At 35.8% G+C, this 21,626-nt stretch overlaps 1 protein-coding gene across 1 annotated transcript; it reads left to right on the top strand.

Moving 5' to 3' along the window:
- The first annotated feature begins 752 nt into the window (after positions 1–752).
- On the top strand, positions 753–21,080 carry LOC127557639 (vomeronasal type-2 receptor 26-like). Its single transcript, XM_051990951.1, has 8 exons — positions 753–776; positions 5,601–5,803; positions 7,411–7,482; positions 11,213–11,504; positions 12,044–12,847; positions 15,674–15,901; positions 18,006–18,129; positions 20,176–21,080. Exons 1-8 carry the CDS (start codon positions 753–755, stop codon positions 21,078–21,080), a joined length of 2,652 nt encoding a protein of 883 aa, XP_051846911.1.
- The last annotated feature ends 546 nt before the right edge of the window (positions 21,081–21,626 follow it).

Raw genomic sequence — 21,626 nt, 5'->3', positions numbered from 1 at the left:
TGTTCTTGGTGAGTTCAGAAATGGAATCCAACATAGAGACAACAGGATTGTTTAACCTTGGAAGGTAAAGATTCCCTCTATAAGCATTGTACTGACACCTGTAATGTTCTTCTTGGTTTGGTTTCTTGGGGTTTCTGGGAACAGCCTTTGTTTCAGTTCAGTAATCACCACACGAGTAACCAGGTGTTAAAGTCCAAATCCTTTATTGTCTCTTTCAAAGTCTTGTCACCTTCCCTGGGGCCTGTTAGCTTTCTTAGAGGCCCATCTCTCTCCTTGGTTCCGAGAGCTTGAGCTCCTACCGCTAATCCTTTGTCTTCTCTGGCTCTGCCAGCTTCCTCCCTGTGGCTCTCAGTCCCTGCTCATATGCTCCACACTGAGTATACACCAATCATTGTATCACTAGGAAACCATTATTTGTTGTAGGATTAAATCAATGATAAACTAAATTTAATCATTCTCTCCACAATTCCACTTAGTACCTTGTTTCAAGTTCTGGCCCATAACAGATGCCCAAATCTCTGATTGTGTAAACTACCACGAACAGAAAAGAAATAATGAATAAGAAACTCAGATCACCTCTCTTTGCTCACCAGACTAGGATATTATACTTTATTTCTAGTCATTTCAGAATCAGAATCATTGAAGAAAACTGTGATAGAATACATGAGTAAGAATCAAGATCAACTAGTTCCTGAGAGTTTTTGACAAAGAGAATGATGGAAAAGAGAAGGAGTATCAATACTATAGGTGCCATGCCTCCACCAGAGGTTGAACAAGTAAGAACAGGGTATCTCTCCTTACCTTGACAGTTACTTTTCTGCAGCACAGTACAATGGAGAGAGTTCTTGTTCTTGTCAGACAACCTGAATTCACATCCTGCCTCTGAAACTTATTCCCCAAATGCCACTTAAAAAGTTACTTGATTTTCCTAGGCTTCATTTTTAAATGAATAAAGTTTAGGGAAATAGCCTCTGAGATCCCTTCAAACTTTAGAACTAACATTTTTTTAGCAAGGCACTCAGAGTTATGCACTTTCTACCAGTTCATACAGCTAGCAAGTATCAAGTGTCTGAGGTGAATTTAAGCTCAGATCTTCCAGACTTCGATCCAGAATTCTAGCCAATGAACTACCTAGTGAGCCTTTCAATGTAAATTTTAACATGGGATGTTCAATCTCAAAACAAAGATTTACATACTGGCTTTTCTACAATATGTCTTCCCTCCGAATAGGGATTGCTCATATTTTGCATTTAGTCTCCAGCAATATCATCATACGTAGATTACTTGGAAAGCACATCATAGATGCTTCTTGTATGAAAAGCATTTTAATTGTCCTCTTACATTCTTATTTCTCCTATCTCCAAGTCATCATTTATGGAGCTGACAGTCAATCAACAAATAGACATTTAGAATGGTTCTGCTAAGTGAAAAGTAATATGATAGGCGAAGGAGATAAAAAGACAAAGATGAAAAAAATAATCCTTGATCTCAAGAACTTAACAATGGAAGATTCAACAAAGATAAATGTGTATATATATTTCTAAAATGGAACTATCTAAGTAATTTACTTCCTCTTCTGTTAATCTGAGTAATCTATATTTTTGTACATATTCCTCCATTTCACTTAGGTTATCAAATTTATTGGCATAAAATTGGGCAAAGTAACTTCTAATTATTGCTCTAATTTCCTCTTTATTGGTGGAAAGTTCTCCTTTTTCATTTTTAAGACCAACAATTTGATTTTCTTCTTTCCTTTTTCTAATCAAATTAACTAAAAGTTTTTCTATTTTGTTGGGTTTTTAATAAAACAACTTTTAGATTTATTTATTAATTCAATAGGGTGTTTTTTACTTTCAATTTTATTAATCTCTCCTTTTATTTTTAGAATTTCACGTTTGGTATTTGATTAGGGGTTTTTAATTTTTTCTTTTTCTAGCTTTTTTAGTTGTAGGCCCAATTCATTGATCTTCTCTTTCTCTGTTTTATGGAAGTAAGCATCTAGAGATATAAAATTCCCCCTAATAACTGCTTTGGCTGCATCCCACAAATTTTGGTAGGTTGTCTCATTGTCATTTTCTTGGATGAAATTATTAATTATGTCTAAGATTTGTAGTTTCACCCATTCATTCTTTAGGATGAGATTATTTAGTTTCTAAGTACTTTTTGGTCTATTTTCTCCTGGCGCTATATTGTATGATTTTTATTGCATCATGATCTGAAAAAAATCTATTTACTATTTCTGCCTTTCTCCATTTGATTTTGAGGTTTTCATGTCTTAACTCTTGGTCAATTTGGATTTAAGTTCCATGAGTGGCTGAGAAAAACTATTCCAATGCTATACAAATTTTTTTCAAAATTGGGAAAGAAGGACTCCTATCAAATTCCTTTAATGACATAGACATGGTACTGATACCTAAATCAGGTAGGATGAAAACTGAGAAAGGAAATTGTAGACCAATCTCCCTAATGAATATTGATGCAAAAATCTTAAAGAAAATATTAACAAAGAGATTACAGAAAATCATTCCCAGGATAATACACCAATGACCAAATAAAATTTATACCAGGAACACAGGGCTGATTCAATATCAGGAAAACCATTAGCATAATTGACTATATCAATAACAAAATTGACAAAAATATATGATTATCTCAATAGATACAGAAAAAGCATTCAATAAAATCTAACATTCATTCCTATTAAAAAACAATAGACAGTACAGGAACAAATGGACTTTTCCTTAAAATTGTCAGTAGCATCTATTTATCACTCTTTGCAGATGATATGATGGTATACTTAGAGAACCCTAGAGAATCAACTTAAAAACTATTAGAAATAATCCACCACTTTAGCAAAGTTGCAAGATATAAAATAAATCCACATAAGTCATCAGCATTTTTATACATCACTAACAAAATCCAACTGCAAGAGAAAGAAAAATAGAAATTCCACTTAAATTAACTGTTGATAGTATAAAATATTTGAGAATCCATCTGCCAAGAGAAAGTCAGGAACTATGTGAGCAAGGCTATAAAGCACTTTCATGCAAATTAATTCAGATCTAAAAGTCAAGTACTCTTTAATAGATTGACCAAATATAATAAAGATGACAATACTACCTAAACTAATCTATTAAGTGCTATGCCAATCAAACTCCCAAGAAACTATTTTACTGACCCAGGAAAAATAACAGCAAAATTCATCTGGAAGAACAAAAGGTCAAGAATTTCCAGGGAATTAATGGGAAAAAAAAGCAAATGAAGGTGGCCTAGCTGTGCCAAATCTAAAACTATATTATAAAGCAGTGGTCAACAAAACCATTTGGTACTGGCTAAAAAACAGACTAGTTGATCTGTGGAATAGGTTAGGTTCACAGGATAAAATAGTCAATGACTATAGTAATCTAGTGTTGACAAACCCAAAGACTCCAGATTTTGGGATAAGAATTCACTATTTGACAAAAACTGCTGGAAAATTGGAAACTAGTATGGCAGAAACTAGGCATTGACCCACACAACACCAAAAAGAAGATAAGGTCAAAATGGCTTCATGATCTAGACATAAAGAATGATGTTATAAGCAAATTAGGAAAACATAGGATAGTTTACCTCTCAGATCTTTGGAGAAGGAAGTAATTTGTGACCAAAGAAGAACTCGAGATCATTATTGAAGATAAGGAAAGAACTCTTGAAAACTATATTTCTGTTATAAGTATCCAGAAACTAGAAAATGTATGATTATGTTGTGGTCCATATAGAGTGTTACAGCTACTTACTATTCAATATTAATATATAGGTACAATGTAAAAAGGAATATACATTATGTAACCTATAGACAACTTGTATCAGTGCAACTCTAGCATCAAGAGTATATAAACTGACTCACAGATCAATAAACAAACTTTGAACTTCATTAATCAGAGTCTCCACCTGTTCTGGGTCATGCCTTCTCAATGAGGATTTGAGCTGGTCTCATTGTGCCTCTTTATACCATCTAATTTCCACTTTTTAAGTATTTTCCTTTTCTCTTAGTACAAAGTTTTCCATCCCTTAATATTTTAATATCATGCATTGTTGGTGGAGTTGTGAAAGAATCCAACCATTCTGGAGAGCAATCTGTAATTATGCCCAAAAAGTTATCAAATTGTGCATACTCTTTGATCCAGCAGGGCTACTACTGGCCATATACCCCAAAGAGATACTAAAGAAAGGAAAGGGACCTGTATGTGCCAAAATGTTTGTGACAGCCTTGTTTGTAGTGGCTAGAAATTGGAAAATGAATGGATGCCCATCAATTGGAGGATGGTTGGGTAAATTGTGGTATATGAATGTTATGGAATATTATTGTTCTGTAAGAAATGACCAGCAGGATGAAGACAGAGAGGCATGGAGAGACTTACATGAACTGATGCTGAGTGAAATGAGCAGAACCAGGAGATCATTATATACCTCAACAACGATACTGTATGAGGATATATTTTGATGGAAGTGGATCTCTTCGACAAAGAGAAGGTCTAACTCACTTTCAATTGATCAGTGATGGATAGAAGCAGCTACACCCAAAGTAAGAACACTGGGAAATGCATGTAAACTGTTTGCATTTTTGTTTTTCTTCCCGGGTTATTTTTACCTTCTGAATCCAATTCTCCCTGTGCAACAAGAGAACTCTTCAGTTCTGCACACATATATTATATCTAGGATATAATGTGATATATTTAACATGTATAGGACTGCTTGCCATCTGGGGGAGAGGGTGGAGGGAGGGAGGGGAAAAGTCGGAACAGAAGGAGTACAAGGAATGATGTTGTAAAAAATTACCCAGGCATGGGTTCTGTCAATAAAAAATTATAATTATTAAATATATATATATGTATATATATTTTAATATCATCATATGAAAGTCTACTTGTACCCACAAGATCTTTTTGATATTCCCTTTGATCTTCTCCAGTAAATTATATCTATTGCTAATTCATCATTGATACAGCTGCCAGCCAATCCGCAAATAGGCATTCAGAATGGTTCTGCTAAATGAAAAACAATATGATAGGCAATGGAGATAATAGCACAAAGATGAAAAAATAATCCTTGCTCTCAAAAACTTAGCAATGAAGGAAGCAAACAAATATTTGTGGGTATATGCATATGTATTTTCTATAGAAACATATAATTATATAAGTACAAATTGCGAATATTTATACAAAATAAATATAAAGGGCTTACATATCATTTAGGTACATGATAGTTATGTATATGTACTATATATATAATATAATATATAATAAAAATTATACATACCATTAAATCTAAAATTATTAGTAACGGAAGACAAATATCAACAAAATACATTTTTAAAGAATATCTGAACATGTTCTTCTCCTGATGCAGTATGATAATGCACTGTTGGTTGGTAATGAGAAACAGCTTCCTGTAACATCTAAAAGAAAATAAAAACTCCCTCTTTGTAATTAAAAATCCTGATCCCTTTGATTCCATTTTTCCAAGATATTTCATACTATCTATCTTAACATATTTTATGTTTCAACAAAATTGTACACTTAAGTGTACTCTGGAATTCTAATTGTTTTCTTCACTTTCAGTCCCATTCCTTTCTGAAGAACATCCACTTCAACAATAGTGCTGGGAACCAGGTAGTCTCGGATATGAAGAAGAACTCTCTGGTAAACTATGATATTCTCTACTATGTGACCTTTGGTAATGATACCAAAATCCTGGTGAAAGTGGGAGAGTTTATTCTTCAGAGTCCACTGGGCCAAGATTTCATCATCCAGGAGGCTATAATGTGGCACATGGGGAAAGGAAAGGTCAAGACAAAATATTGTTTTTATGAAAGCTATAAATGTAATATATGTAACCAAGAGAGTCATCAGGATTTTAATATTTCCATCACACCATGTCACATATTTGTAAATATACTAACACCCTTCTGAGAGCTAGATTCCTTTCCTAGGACAAGCAATGACACAGTTAAAAGACAAAATACACAGTCAACAAAGGAAATTTGACAAAACATAAATTTTAGTATTATGGAATAGGACAAAATATCTGATCAAATCAGTATAAATAGCTTAGTCACTTATAGGTTTCATTGTGATGACACAAGAAATTCAGAGAATGTAAAGTTTGCTTAAAAATTAGAAAATGTGTATGGCTGAGGGAGAGACTGATCTTTTTTACTATAAAACACAATCTCCTTCTCTCTCATGTATTTATTTGTTTGTTTGTTTTTTTCTGAGGCAATTGGGTTTAAATGACTTGGCCAGAGTCACACAGCTAGAAAGTATTTTCCCTCCAAAAAGTAGAGAGCTAAAGATCCTCCTGACTTCTCCCTCTTCTGCCATAGCTCAGTCTTGAATTTGCTCTTAAGGGGGATGCTGACATACCAGCTGCAGTCACTCTAGTTCTAGACCCTTACAATCTTGGAAACTTTTAGAAAAGATGACAGCTTTTAAGAGGGAAGAATAACCAACCTTTACAATTCCAACACACACCCATGGAAGTTCCAATAGTTGTTATATTAATGTTTTTTTATCCTGAGGAATTTCACTGGAGTGTTTTTGGCAACGTCTATGGTCTCCAAACCTCAAATAGATTCTTTAATGATTTTGGAACTGGCTCCGTCCATCTTTTTTAACACTTTTCAAATACATTTTACTAAAGAGTCTTTAAAATATCTGTGGATAATTAATTATAAAAATTAATATTTCCCTCCTCAGAATTTTTAAATCCTATAATAAAAAACCCACAATTCAAAACTCTGTTGTTCTCGTTTGTGCTCAGCCGCTTTTGCTTGACTACCTTCCTCCCCTTGCCAATTGAAACAGACTTTTTTGGTGATCTTCAAAATTATTTTCTTCTGGTAATTTGTTGCACTCCCAATATTTGTGCGTTCTGCCTGTCCAGAGCTAATTCAGAGGCTGGATTTGCTAATTAGTCTTAGGATTGTAGGAGAAGGTCAGAAAGAAACTTGTGTCCACCTTCTTGGCTCCCCCATCTTCCATTATTAAAAAAAAAAAGTACTTCTGCCTACAAGGAGCACAAAAGTCCTCATCAAACCTATGCTGTCACATGACTCCTGAGACTAAATATTGTGAGCACATCCACAGCTTTAATAGAAGAGTATAATGTTCTCTTCTCTAAAATATGATCATTCTCTGGGAGCAGGTTTCTTGGGAGGCTTCTGGAGGCAGCCTTAGTTTCAGTTCTGTGTAATAATCACCTCAAATGCAGGCAGCTGTTAAAAGTTCAGATCCTTTATTGTCTCTTCCAAAAATAGCCTGGTTAACTTTCTTAGAGGTCTATCTTTCTCCTTGGTTCCAAGAGCTCTTCCACTAGTCTTTTGCCTCTGCCTCTGCCAGCTTTAGTCTCTCCTCTTCCCAATGTCTACAGTCAGCACAATGGTGATATATGGAATGAATCTGTCCTGCCCCCGAGAGTGGGCTTCCGGATGTCTGTGGGCTTGTGAGAGCTCCTTGCTTATATGCCCCACACTGAATATACTCCAATTGTTACATCACTAGGAAACCATTATTTGTTATAGGAAACAATGGCTAAATTAGATTTAACCACTGTCTCCTCAATTCCACTTAGTACCTTGTTTCAAGTTCTGGCTCATAACATCTCCTTATAGGATCAGATCAATTCCACTGTCTTAGTACTTTGTAAGAATCATAACAGAAGAGATTTCCCACTCAGTGAACTTATGAGATATATGAAAAAACTCAGTGTGGCCTTTCTACCGCATTGACATGAAATTTCAAGCCTGATCGTAGATCCAAGTGTGTTTTTTTTTCCCTTTCTTTGCTCACAATAGAATGAAAATTCCTTTGGTGCAGGAAATATTGGGATTTTCATTTGTGGATTCCCAGGCCTATGCAATTTATTTCTAGCCATTAATTCTAATATAATTTCAGTGTTATAATGTTTTCTCTAAAGGAAAAAATCCATCTGTCATTATAGTAAGAAGTTGTTAATAAATTTTTAGTTTACTAAATTGTCACAAGTTCAAATGAGTCATTTCATTGTTTCATTGATCTTCAAAGAATGTAATTTTATGGCTTTTATAGAACTGAAGTGATATTATATAGGCTTGTGTTTCAGGAACAGAATTAGGAAAGGATGCTTGCTTCAAAAGTAGGCAGGCATTGATTTGAGGGACTGAACATGAAGAGACTACTGGAATAAAAGATGAATTCTTCTGTAGCAGAGCTTGGGAGAAATCACCCTCCTGTGAACAAATGGAGAGAGATATGAGACCATAAGTGGCAAAAACAATTTTCTCTGTGCTGCTGAAAGAACTAGTGAAAAAATATTTGGTCAAGAATGTCAGAGAACGTCATTTAGAAAATAACCCAAGGCTGCAGGGCTTCCTGATTTAAGAATATGGGGGAAAGAAGCTGAAATCATCTGCAGGGGTCCTTAAATTATGGCCAGCGGGCTAGATGTGGCAGCTGAGGACGATTATCCTCCTCATCCAGGACTATGAAGTTTCTTTATTTAAAAGCCCACAAAATGAAGGTTTTGTTTTTACTAGAGTCTGGCCCTCCAACAGTCTGAGGGACAGTGAACTGGCCCCCTATTTAAAAAGTTTGAGGACCCCTGAAAAGCTTGGTCACTCAGTCAGGACCACTTTCTGACCTCGTCACCTGTCATGGACGCTACTCTCATGCACCAGAGCAGTTACCCAGTTCCTACAAAAGCTCTGACATGTTATTAAATTCCTTGCTTCTGGAGGTATTACTGGGTCTCCTACCCACTTGATACCAATTGTCAGTGCTCAGAACAGAGTTGGAAAAGAGGAATGAGAAAAACACATTTTTCACTCAAACACAGGGACACAGGTGCAGAGTTGCAAGCAGCAATGGTCCCAAGAGTCCATCATGAACTAAGTTTCCTCTCCTGGGCAGAAAGATGCACATATAGGATCCTAACCACATAGACCAGCAAGGATATTTCAATGATCCTTTAACCAGGGTTCATCGCCATAAATACTCTCCGCTCTGGCCAGCAATGTCTCTGTCTTAGATATGAGCCAGAGCTATGTTACATTCTGTCTCAAAACTATGAGGGTCAGAGCAAAGCTTGAACAGTTGCTCAAGAAAGAAACTGTTCAGCAGGAAAGTTTTCTGTTCCCAAGACATCTGAAGCTGCTACAGATGCTGCTGCCCTGCTTCCTCCACAGCACATCACAAACTTTGCTAAAAAGCAGGTGCACTTTGGCTAGGAGATGGAGAGCAGTCTTCCACATATTCTTCAGGCTTTTCTTTTTCCTGCTTTTGCGGCTGCCATCGTCTGTGGGCAGGGAGCAAGGGACTCCATGGCACCTAGAAAGGTCTTTCAGCCCCACCTATTTCAAAGATGGGGATCTTGTTGTTGGAGGATTTTTTCCTTTACTTATACATAAAGTGCATGAACTTAGATATTGGAAAATGTTTTGGTTTTATCCTCAATACAATAAGAAAGACTATCAGTAAGTATTTGTTCTATTTTACTTTTAAATAACTTTTTCAATTATCAAGTAGTTTTTCTCTATCACTTCTTATTGAGAAAACAAATTCCTTGTAACAAGCATAGTCAAAAACAAATTTCCCAGAATGGCCAAATCTCAAATGAATGTGTTTTTTTGTACATCAGTCCATCAGCTTTCTGTAAAGTAAAAAGTAAAGTAAAAAATGAAGTAAAATCTTCATTATTAGTCCTTTGCAGTCATTTTGGATTATTGCATTGCTGAGAGTTCTTAAGTGTTCTGGAGATGTTTATTTTGACATTATTGCTCTTAAAGTATAAATTGTTCTTCTTGTTTTTCTATCTTCATACTACATATGTTTCTATAAATTGTGTGATGTTACTATGAAATTATATTGCTTCATTTTCAGCAGAACAATGGTATTAAATTAGATCAACACATCACAATTTACTCAGCCATTCCATAAAAAAGGCAGCTCTTTTTGTTCAGATCATTGCCACTCTGCAAAGAAATGTAATTTTTTATTTGTACTCCTTTCTGTCTTTATTTTTTAAATCTTTGAAAACAAGTTATACAAAAGATATCTATAAATCAATGACTTTTGGGGCATAGATAGAAATTGCTGTCCAGAATGCTAAAATAATTAATAGTTCCAATAAAAGTACAATAATGTGACAGTTTCCTTACATCCCCTTACACATTTCAATATTTCTCTCATTTCTAGTGATTATGCCAATCTGATGAGTGAGAGGTTCTAATTCAGAATTGCTTTTCTTTTTGTTACCATATTTATTTGCCATTTTGAATATTTTTATAAGCCTAAAGATACCTTGAATTTCTTATCTCAATAAATTTCTATTTAAATCTTTGACAATTTATCACATGGATAATGGCACTAGTTTTTAAAAAGATAAAACAATTTTATAATTTGGAAATGAAAACTTTTTTAAAATAAGCATAATAAAAACATTTTTCCGGTTAACTCTTTGGCTTCTGATATTAGTTTCGTTGGATTTGTGGGGGATGGGGGATTTATTTTAAATTTTAAAAAACCAAAATTTTCTGTATTAACTTCTTTTCTATGTCGTTTCTTTGGTCATGGATTCTTTTCAATGCTCAAAAATAATTTCTTCCTAAGGCCCAAAATATTTTATACCTTAATTATGTATCTATGTGGAGACAATATTAAGATATTAATATCAATTCATAATAATAATAAAATCACATAAATGACCTATTTCTAGCAAGTTGGTGTCCAGTTTTCTCAATATAACTTGCCTCATTTTTTCATTTTTTTATTACTCCGCTATTTGAAAATTTATCTAAATGTTTTCTCATTTATCTAAATGATTCTGTACTTCTTAGAGGAACTGCTTATGATGTTGGGGATTGAAGTAGGAGTTTGTAGACAGCTGCTGTGGTGGTTGAAATGTGGTGATAATTCTGAATGGAAGGAGGAGGAAATCTCTGGTATAGCTCTTGATACCCTCAGGCCCAGATACATCAAAGCTGGTAAAAGCCTAGGTAACTGAGACACTGCTAGCAATAGACTGAAATATTCAGAATTTCCTAATACCATTACAAAGAAAATAAAAAGATAGATCGACCAAAAAATGGACTTTCATATCACCAAGGAAATACTTCTTTGGAAAATTTCCAATTCCTCTTTAAGCTTGGTAGAACCATACAGATTCCTTGTTCCTGATAATCTCCCTCCTACTTCAGGTGGCTGCTCAGAAACTATTATCAAGTCCTGGCTTTTATGTTTGCCATAGAAGAAATCAACAGGAACCCAAATCTGTTGCCCAACGTTTCTTTGGGATTTCACATCTACAATGCTTATCAAAATGATGAGAGGACCTTGGAGAGTTCCCTCATGTGGCTGTCAGGCCAGGGACAGACCATTCCAAATTACAGCTGTGAGAGGCAGAGAAAGTCTGTGGTGGTCATTGGAGGAGCCACTTCTGAACTGACTTTCTCCATGGGAACTCTGCTGGAGCTCTATAAGCTCCCACAGGTAGGAAATCAGAGGTTTCATTTAGCTTATGCTGGTTGGAGGGCAGAGGCAGGCCTTTGAGGGTCTGCCAGTTGAAATACAAATGTCAGATACCCTTGGGGAATTCTGATGTCTAATTTTCCTTTGTATTGATTCTTAGAGATGAAAAAGCAAATAGACAGTTTGAAGACATCAGATTTATTAGCTTCATCATGTAGAATGTGGCATATTTTGGCTTTAAAAAATCATGAAATTGAAACTTTAAAATATTTATTAATTATCTAATATTTCAAGTTCTTAGATTCAATCATAGACATACACAATAGTAAAAATACATAACATGCTTACACCCATTTCGGCTAGGGCAAGTTTGATGAAAGAGATGACCCTTGAGTGGAGTTCTGTATGATCAGAAATAACTTACTAGGCAGAAATGATGAATGAGTCAATTTTGGATAGAAGGGGATGAGGAGACTAGGTTTACATGGGGTGGGGTGGGAGAAGCTTTTGCACAGATAACTCATTAAACTGAAAAATAGTCATGTTTGGTTCCTTTGCAGATCAGTTATGGTCTCTTTGATCCACTCATAAGTGACCCACTTCAGTTTCCTTCTGTTTATCAGATGGCACCCAGTGATACCTCACTTCCTCTTGGGATGGTCAGATTAATGCTGCATTTCCAATGGAACTGGGTGGGCCTTGTTGCCTCAGATGATTCAAGAGGTGAGAAATTCCTGAGAGACCTTCAAGAAGAAATGGCCAGAAATGATGTCTGTGTGGCCTTTATAGAAAAGATCACCACTAGACATTCATCAAATAAAGACTTATATCAATATTTTGTATTCAGGTTATATTTTTCTGCAGCAAATGTATTTGTCATTTATGGAGATACAAATTCACTTCTGAGCCTGGTATTTATGGAAAATCCTGATATCCTTGTAAGAAAAGTGTGGATCACGACCAGTCACTGGGATATTTCCAAAAAACCTGGTTATAGTTATTTTGATAATTTCCATGGGGCTCTGATATTTTCAGACCAGACAAGTAAGATTCCTGGGTTCAAAGATTTTCTGAAAACTGTTAACCCTGCCAGATACCCAGAGGATATTTTCCTTAAGAACTTTTGGAACTCAGCTTTTGAATGTCCCTATGTACATGGGAAGGAAGAGGAGGAGGTCTGTTCACCAAATGCATCTTTAGACACACTGAGTTTGAGCTCTTTAGAAAACATTATGTCTGACCAGAGTTACACTGTCTACACTGCTGTGTATGCCGTGGCCTGGGCCCTTCACGAGATGTTTTTAGTGAGATCAGAAATGGAATTCAACATAGATGGAGACAATAGGGTCGTTCCCCCCTGGAAGGTAAGGTTCCTCTCTTCATAACAGTGACACCCAAATCTCTGATTCTCGACTTGCAATATTTAGAAAAGAGATAATGGATTACTAACTCAGCTCAGCTTTTTGCAGTGAGGTAGCTCTGCACAGCAGACTCAGGATATTTTAGCTCATTTCTTATCATTTTTAGGATCACCTCTGAGGGATGTAGCTCTTTTCAACAATGATGTGATAAGATCAATTCCAATAGACTTGTGATGGAGAGAGCCATTTGCATTTAGAGAGATACCTATGGGGACTGAATGTGGATCACAACATAGTATTTTCCTCTTTTTGTTGTTGTTTACTTACTTTTGTTTTCTCTCTTTTTTTTCATTTTTTATCTGATTTATTTTCTTCAGTGTGATGTGTGGAAATATCTATAGAATTGCACACACCTAACTTATTTTGGATTCCTTGTAGGGGAGAGAAACAGTGGTGAAGGGAAGGAAAAAAATCATACCACAAAGTTTTGTAAGAAAGAATGTTGAAAAGGATTTTTGTTTGTATTTTTTAAATAAAAAGCTATTATTAAAAAAAAAAGAATTAGGATCCGTTGAGATCCTTGTGACAAGATGCAGGAGTGAGAATCGAGATTAACTGGTTCCTGAGGGTCTTTGAGAAAGAAGATGTAAGGGAAGAGAATGAGCATCAACACTACAGATGCCATGCCTCAATCAGGGGATGAGGAATTCAGAACTAGGCATTTCTGTTACCCTGGCAGTTTTAGTTATTCCATGGCAGCCTAGCGCAATGGAGAGAACTCCATTTGTTAGGATCCTGCATTTGAAAATTATTCCTCAGATGCCATCAAATAAGAGAATTTATTTTCCTAGGAAATTAAGCTGAATAAAATAGCCTCTGGTCCCTTTCCAACTTTCAAACTATCTTTTTTTTTCATTTTTTCTTTTGCAAGGCAATAAGAGTTAAGTGACTTGCTCAGGATCACACACAACTGTCTCAGGCTGATTTAAACTCAGGTTTTCCAGAATCCTGTCTAGTCTCTAACTACTGCACCACCTGATTGACCCTTGCAATATAAAGTTTAACAAGGACTGTTAAACCTCAAAACAAGGATTTATATATTGATTTTTATAAAACTATAAGCTCCTTCAGAACAGAGATTTCTCTTATTTTGAGTTTAGTCTCCCACACTAGCATGATGTCTAGGCTACTTGGAAGGCACTTAATAGGTGCTTCTTGAATGAAAAGTGTCTTGAATCTTAATTACCCAATTAGATTCTTATTTCTTCTCTCACCCGCTCATCATTTTTTGAGCTACTAACTAATCAACAAATAGGCATTTAGAATGGTTCTACCAAAAGTTAAGAAATATGATACACAACAGATAAGAACTTAAAGATTAAGAAAATCTCATTTGTCTCAAAAATTTAACACTAGAAGAGGCAACATAAATATGTCTGTATATATGCATATTTTTATAGAGACATATATAACTATATGTGTATTTATTGTAAGTATATTTACAAAGTAAAGGTTTCACATCTTATATACATACATAATATTTTACCTGTATTTACAAAATAAATATAAAAATATAGAAAACAAAAATACAAGAAGATTAGGTAAAGAAGACAAATATCAGCAAAATAATCTTCTTTAAGGATTACATATTGTGTCAAGGTTTCAAAAATTGCTTATGTTTAACCTATAAAATATTGCTTGCACTTTGGGGGACAAGGGAGATCAGTGAGAGAGGGAGAAAAAATTGGAACACAAGGTTTTGCAAAGATAAATATTTAAAACTCTCTTTCCATCTATTTGGAAAAACAAAATATAAACTAAAAAAGCATCTTAACATGTTCTTCTCCTAATCCAATATTATAATACACTCATAGTTAGGAACCACAAATAAATTCTTATATCCTCTAGCAGAAAATAACCTCAGCTTGGAATTAAAGTGCTGTAAAGTGTGATCCCAACTTTCCAATCTAATTTCACACCATACCTATTTAACATTTTATGTTTCAGCAAAATTCCCAACTGGATGTACTCTGAATTAGTCATGCAACTCCATAATTTTACACAGGCACTTAAACCTAAAACACATTGCTACCTCACTTCTGCTTCACAGCATCTTTAGCTTCCTATAGGTTCAGCTTCGGTGTTCTCACTTTAAAATCCTTGCTCGATCCTCTTTTCATATCAGATAACATGGGGAAAAATTATATATGGAAAATGCATTGCATATAAAGAATGCTATGGAAATACTTATTTTTTCCTTTCTAATTTAGTAGTATTTTCTTCTTCATGGAATGATACTGTATTTGTTTTTCTGATCCAATTCTCTATTATCCAGAGGAATTTAAGCTACTTAAGGGCAAGGAGTTATCATTTTTATTTTACATTTTAAGGAATTCAAAGCTCAGTGCTTTGAATTAATAAATCATTATAAAGGCTTTTAGCAGTGTACTGGAAGCAGCCTAATTAATTTTGGGAGTGAATTCTGTACCACCCTACTTACTCTAAACTAGGTGCTCTCTTCCTGTACCTTTGTTCCCAAACCCACTCTCATCAAAGAGAGAAAAGGACTTTCTGGATTTTTCAACAGATTGAATAATTCTTACTTCCAGCTTGAGATTTGGCCCAGTCTTCTAGCTTGGAGAGAACAGTTGGGGTTCTAGTTCTGTTATCCAATTTCTTTGCAATCCATTCTAATTCTGTGACAAATGAAAAATCTTAGGATTGTACTCCTGCAAGGAATTGAAGAAAATAAACAGCAGAGAAACTAAAAAAAAAAAATCCCTGAGAGAATCTAGTGGTGAACTTTCAACTCATTTTCTTCCCTTTCAGCTCCATTCCTTTCTGAAGAACCTTCAGTTTAACAATAGTGCTGGGAAGCTGGTGGTCCTGGATAAGAAGAGGAACTTTGTGGCAAACTATGATGTTCTCAACTATGTGACTTTTAGCAATGATACCGAAGTCCTAATAAAAGTGGGAGAGTTTATATCCCAAGCTCCACTTGGCCAAGATTTAACGATACAAGAGCATGCCATTACGTGGTCGACATGGAATAAAAAGGTAAAGAATGATCAAAATGTTGGTTTTATAAAAACTGTAAACATAAAATAGAGCCCATCAGAATAGTCAGTAGCATATTGTCAAACTTGCGGCATACTCCACAAAATCTGCTCAGAGGAAACAGCTTAGAAATAAAGTTTTTTGGTGCATAATGAATTATGATCATTAGCGTTTTTCCCTCCCAAGATTTTTAAATCTTGTAAAGAAAAAACTACCTCTTAAAAACTGTGGTTTTTATCCAGTCACTCAGAATTTACTATTTGTGACCCCATGGAATATAGATCACCAAGCCCTTCTCTCTTCCCCTATCTCTCAAGTTGGACCAATTCTAGAATTTTTTCCATGACATTATTTCTCCATCTCATCCTCTGCAATCCTTTTCTCCTTTTGATTTAATCTATCATGATGTTAGGGATTTTTCTGAGTCTTTCAATAAGAAGTTTCACCTTCATTATTTGAAATGCCAAGTAAATAACTGCAATTAAATTTTTAAGTATTGACCAATCTGATCTTTTTGCTGAACCAAAATCTTTCAAAAATCTTCTCTAGCATTCAAAAAATCTAGATTCAAAAATGATCTTCCATAGTGCTGTTTTCTTAAAAGTTCTTTTTCAAAGACCCCCAGGAAACAGTTAACTTAACAGTTAAAAGTAAAAATGACTCACAATGTCATACACTGTTCCTGGGGAAAAATACAACCATATGTATACTGACTTTTGCTAAGAAGGTAGTATCTCCACTTTTTAGTATTCTGTCTAGATCATCCCTTCTAAGGAGAAAGCTTCTTTTAATGTCATCATAGAGGTCACCATCTGTAACAATTTTTGAACCAAAGCACAGAAAATGTTTTACTGTTTTTCTATTTTTGTCCCCATATTTCAAACAAAATGAAACAAAAATATAGTCATAAAGATCTTGGGTTTTTACTTGGATTGATTTTGTTGAGCTTCAAAGCATTTTCCTCACTATACTCAAGAGGCTCCTTAATTCTTCTTCTCTTTGTGTCATCAGAAAGGTGATGTCTGAATAAATGAGATGTTTGAAATTTGTCCTGAAAAACTTGATTCCAACTTTTGTTTCATCCAGTTGGGCATTTTTTCATAACTTGGTCTACATGTAAATTAACTAAATAAAGACAAACCATACAACATGATCATAATCTTTTTCCAATCAGAAAACAATTAGTTGTTGCATGTTTAGTTGTATCTTTTACTTCTTGATCTACATTCATGTTCCTGGGGCTGCAGTAGGGTGATCTAGTACTCATATCTCTTTGAGGACTTTCCACATATGTCATAAGTTACATGGTCAAAGTAAACGAAGGAGACATGCTATGGTTGATTTGCTTGGGACCTTCTTCCATTACCCATAGTCTCTGGATCTTGGCAATTTGATCTCTAATTCTTTGATTTCTTTTGAAAACCAGTCTTCCCTTCTGGTAATTCTGTCCTTGGTCTTGCAGCCTTACTTGAAAGATCTTAAATATAACCTTGCCAACATTTGAAAGAATGCAGTTCCTCAGTGACTTGAATTGTCCATCTTTAGAACTGACATGTAAACTGATCTTTTCATTCCTATGTCTCCTATTATGTTTCTCAAATTGGCTGTCCTACAGTGTCCAGTTTTTTTAAGAGCCACATCTTTCAGAATTTTAAATAGCTTGGCTAGAATTATATTAGTTTCCCCAGCCTTATCATTAGTGATTTTTACTAAGGCAGTGATGATTTCCTTCTCCCGAATACCTGGTTCTTGAGAATAGCCACAACATCATGGTTATTGGATAGTTCCATGGTGTTCTACTATTAAATACAAAACATTTTGTATTTTATCATGTCCATATTTGCATGAAACTTTCCTCTAGTAGTTCCAATTTTCTTTATGAAATTCTTTATATTTCCCTTTCTATTGTCTTCTATTTCTTTGCATTGCTTCTTTATGAAAACCTCACCCAGGTTGTTTGGACCCTAATAGAATCCTCTCTTCTACAGCTGAGAAGAAATACAACTCCCCAAGCCTTTAGTTATGTGGGTCCCTTTTGCAAGGAAATTGATCTAATCTTTGTCAGAATGAGTGCTCAAAAGCCTTTGGAATATTCCCCATGCAGCTTCCTCAGTCCAGATGCAGTAAAGTCTGTGGTCCTGGATTCCAGAAGAAAGCCAAGGAGGGAAGTCCTGTCTGCTGTTTTAAATGTGACCCCTGCCCAGACAGGCACATTTCCAACCAGACAGGTATGTCTTTGAGGACATGTTCACCTTCAAATGTGGATCTAGGGCAACCAATTGAAGCTGGATGGGTGTCCCACTTACTGTAAGGCACAGAAACATATTAATATTGGAATATGGTATCCAGGCACTAAAGGAAGTCTAGAACAAAAGTCAGAATGACTTTTAGAATATTGAAGTTCTAAAGTGATCAACATTAGAGAGATATGAGGGGGTTGAGATCCACAAAGTAGGAATTTCTTGCTAAGTTTCTCTATACTTCAATTGCTCAGAGATAGATTGCAGAAAAGAGCCCCTATGTACACAGATTTCTCAAACCTATATAGGAATTAAAAGATTCAAGAGAGTCTTTTCCATCAAGACAGCAGTAAGGAAATAGAAATGCTCTCATACTAATTTAAGAGAAGAGAAAGATGAAGTGACCATTCACAGTAACATCATTACTGAAGAGGGCTGGGACTCCAGTGAGGGCACTGAGTTGGAATTCAGTGAAATTTTCAATTCATGTCAGCTGTTTCCCCTGCATGTTTACCCATTTGATGTACAATGATTGCCAAGAAGGCATCAATCTACCCATCCCAAACACTTCTCTCACTCAGAAAACTACCTGCCTTGCTAGTAGACAATGATTTCTTTGAAGCCCAGACTTAAACATCCTCAACACAGAACTATGATTGGGGGGGGGGGGGAGATGCAAGTTACACTTTAAGATACTTTAACCTGATAAAACTGTGCACATAGGCAGAAATTTGGGAAATTACTTCTAACAAAGGGAAAAGGATAATAATGGATAAAATTAAAATAGCCAGACCTAGAGTAATGCCTATAAGAACAAGATCTCTCTGAGGAAGATCTTGCATAAAGCTTGATCTGAAGAAGCTTCACAATTCCCAGCTTGCTTTGGAGTTTGTCCTGTAGCACCAAATAGAGCAAGTTTGGTCCTTCTTCCACTTACTGTAGTTTCTATACATCACAACAGCTGTCAGATCCCTTCAGAAGTTTCTCTTCTTGAGATTTAACATGTTCAGGTTCTTTGATTCCTACCCATACGGAATTCATAATTGATGCCTAAACAACATAAGTGTCATCTAAAAAAGCCCAAAAGACTTTATGTCAACAAATAGATGTATAGAAAGAGATCATAAATATGCTAAGCATCAACAGGAAAGATGCACAACCAAGATCTTTAACAGGTGTAAGGGGGCATCTCTCGGCACGTTACAGAAGTCTGGAAGAACTGATGTGGTTAGAACAACAGAATCATTTTATTGTAAAAAGAAACCACAAAAAAAGAGAACTACCAGCTCTCTAACAGAGAAACTTTACAAAGGTTATTTTCCAAGAACAAGAAATGAAGTCAGCAATAAATTGATTACCATACTTTGTTGCATGGAGCTGATACATTTATAATTCTTGTTGTTGTTGATACTAAGAATAATATGTTGTGTTTAAAAGATACTCTGTGAATGTTATTTACATAAGAGCTACCATGTATCTAGTGACTACCTAGTAAATGAAGTAGAGAAGGAAGCACTGGGCCTGCAGTAGGGAAGGCAACTTCTTGTGTTCAAATTTGGCTTCCACACCTACTAATTTTGTGACTGAGGGCAAGTCACATAATCTTGTTTACCTCAGCTTCCTAATCAGGAAAAAAAAAATAGGCTGGAAGAATAGGCTTCTGTGAGCCAAGAAAAGCTCACATGTGTTCACAAAGAGTCAGTTACAAACTCACAATTGCTCCAATTTATTTATTACTTTAAGATTTGCCAAACTCTTTCCATTTATGTGAAGTAGGCACAATTATTATCCCCATTTTACTAGCTATGATATAGAAGTACAAATTAGGTAATCGATTAACCCATAATCACGAGGCAATCTGAGGCAGAATTCAAACTCAAGTCTTGCAAGTCTTGTGTTCTATCCACTGATACCAGATCTGATCCTCATGGAACCCTATGGAGCCATTTGTATTATTTCCACAAATTTAATTGGCCCACTGAAAGGGAAGTTTTCCTATGTTTGAAATATTGAAACTTTCTTTGTTCTCTTCAGATGCAGATCAGTGTGTGAAATGCCCTGAAGATCAATATCCCAATCAGGAGAGGAATCAGTGCGTCCCAAAAATGATGACCTTCCTGGACTATGAAGAGCCCTTGGGGATGGCTTTGGCTTCTATAGCTGCTTGCTTGTCTCTCCTCACAGCTCTGGTTCTCTATGTCTTTGTGAGGTACAAAAACACCCCCATAGTCAGAGCCAATAACCGGGATCTCAGCTACATCCTCCTCATCTCCCTTTTATTCTGTTTCCTCTGCTCTCTGCTCTTCATTGGTCGCCCAACAGCAGCCCATTGCCTCCTCCGACAAACAACATTTGGAGTCATGTTCACAATGGCCGTCTCCACTATTTTGGCTAAAACCATCATTGTGGTTCTGGCCTTCAGAGCCACCAGACCAGGCAGCAGGAGCAGGAAATGGATGGGAAGCAGAGCCCCCATTTCTGTTGTTCTCTTTTGCACCTTGATTCAAGTCATGCTCTGTGCAATCTGGCTGCTGCTCTCTCCCCCATTCCCAGAGGCAGACACACATACTGACCGTGAGCACATCATCCTGGGGTGCAATGAGGGCTCCCTCATTGCCTTCTATTTTGTCCTGGGCTACATGGGAGTCTTGGCCCTGGCGAGCTTCACTGTGGCCTTTTTTGTCAGAAATCTCCCTGACACTTTCAACGAAGCCAAGTTCATCACCTTCAGCATGCTGGTGTTCTGCAGCGTCTGGATCACCTTCCTCCCCACCTACCAGAGCACCAAGGGCAAGATGATGATAGTCGTGGAGATCTTCTCCATCTTAAGCTCCAGTACTGGCTTGCTAGCCTGCATCTTTATCCCCAAATGCTATGTGATCCTTCTGCAGCCCCACAGGAACATCAAGAACTCTTTAAAGAATAATGTCAAGGCTTGAGTGCAGAATTATTGTGAATTGTTCTGCAGGACTAATAACATGAGATTATAAATAATCAACCCAAATTGCTCTTGCTTCCAAGTGTCCTAGTGAAACCCAAACAAGTTCTGCATTTACTAAACAAGAGCTTCTTGCTGATTGCCCACTGTTTCAAAAACACTTTCATTAGGTCTTTCAACTTCATGAATCTGATGAGTTTCATCTTTCAGAGTTTTCTCTCCTTTTCCATGTTGAATTCATATTTGAATTACAGAAATTCTTCCATGACTTCTGCATGAACATCTGCTTCCTTCACCTTTCTTCATCCATAAAATATAATTGATGCAAAAAAAATTTTTTAAAAGATTGGATTTGGGGTATAACTACAAATTTGTGCTTCTATCAAATGATGGGAATATCACTACCATATGTCCCCCCATTTGTTGCCCACACCCAACAACTAATGATAACTTTTTAAAATTACTCATTTACTTCTCTTTATATAGGGTGGCTCTGGTACAAGGTATTGAAATTTTTACCTTACAATAAGATTACTCTTACTAACCA

Source organism: Antechinus flavipes, chromosome 3 (assembly GCF_016432865.1).
Source record: "Antechinus flavipes isolate AdamAnt ecotype Samford, QLD, Australia chromosome 3, AdamAnt_v2, whole genome shotgun sequence".
Lineage (NCBI taxonomy): Eukaryota > Metazoa > Chordata > Mammalia > Dasyuromorphia > Dasyuridae > Antechinus > Antechinus flavipes.
The sequence above is the reverse complement of the archived record's forward strand: the minus strand, read 5'-3'. Positions and strand labels throughout refer to the sequence as shown.

Coding starts and splice junctions, on each gene's coding strand:
- LOC127557639 (XM_051990951.1), top strand. CDS start 753: ATGCCTCCACCAGAGGTTGAACAA. Junction 11,505..12,043: donor AGCTCTATAAGCTCCCACAG/GTAGGAAATCAG, acceptor GTTCCTTTGCAG/ATCAGTTATGGTCTCTTTGA. Junction 18,130..20,175: donor GCACATTTCCAACCAGACAG/GTATGTCTTTGA, acceptor TGTTCTCTTCAG/ATGCAGATCAGTGTGTGAAA.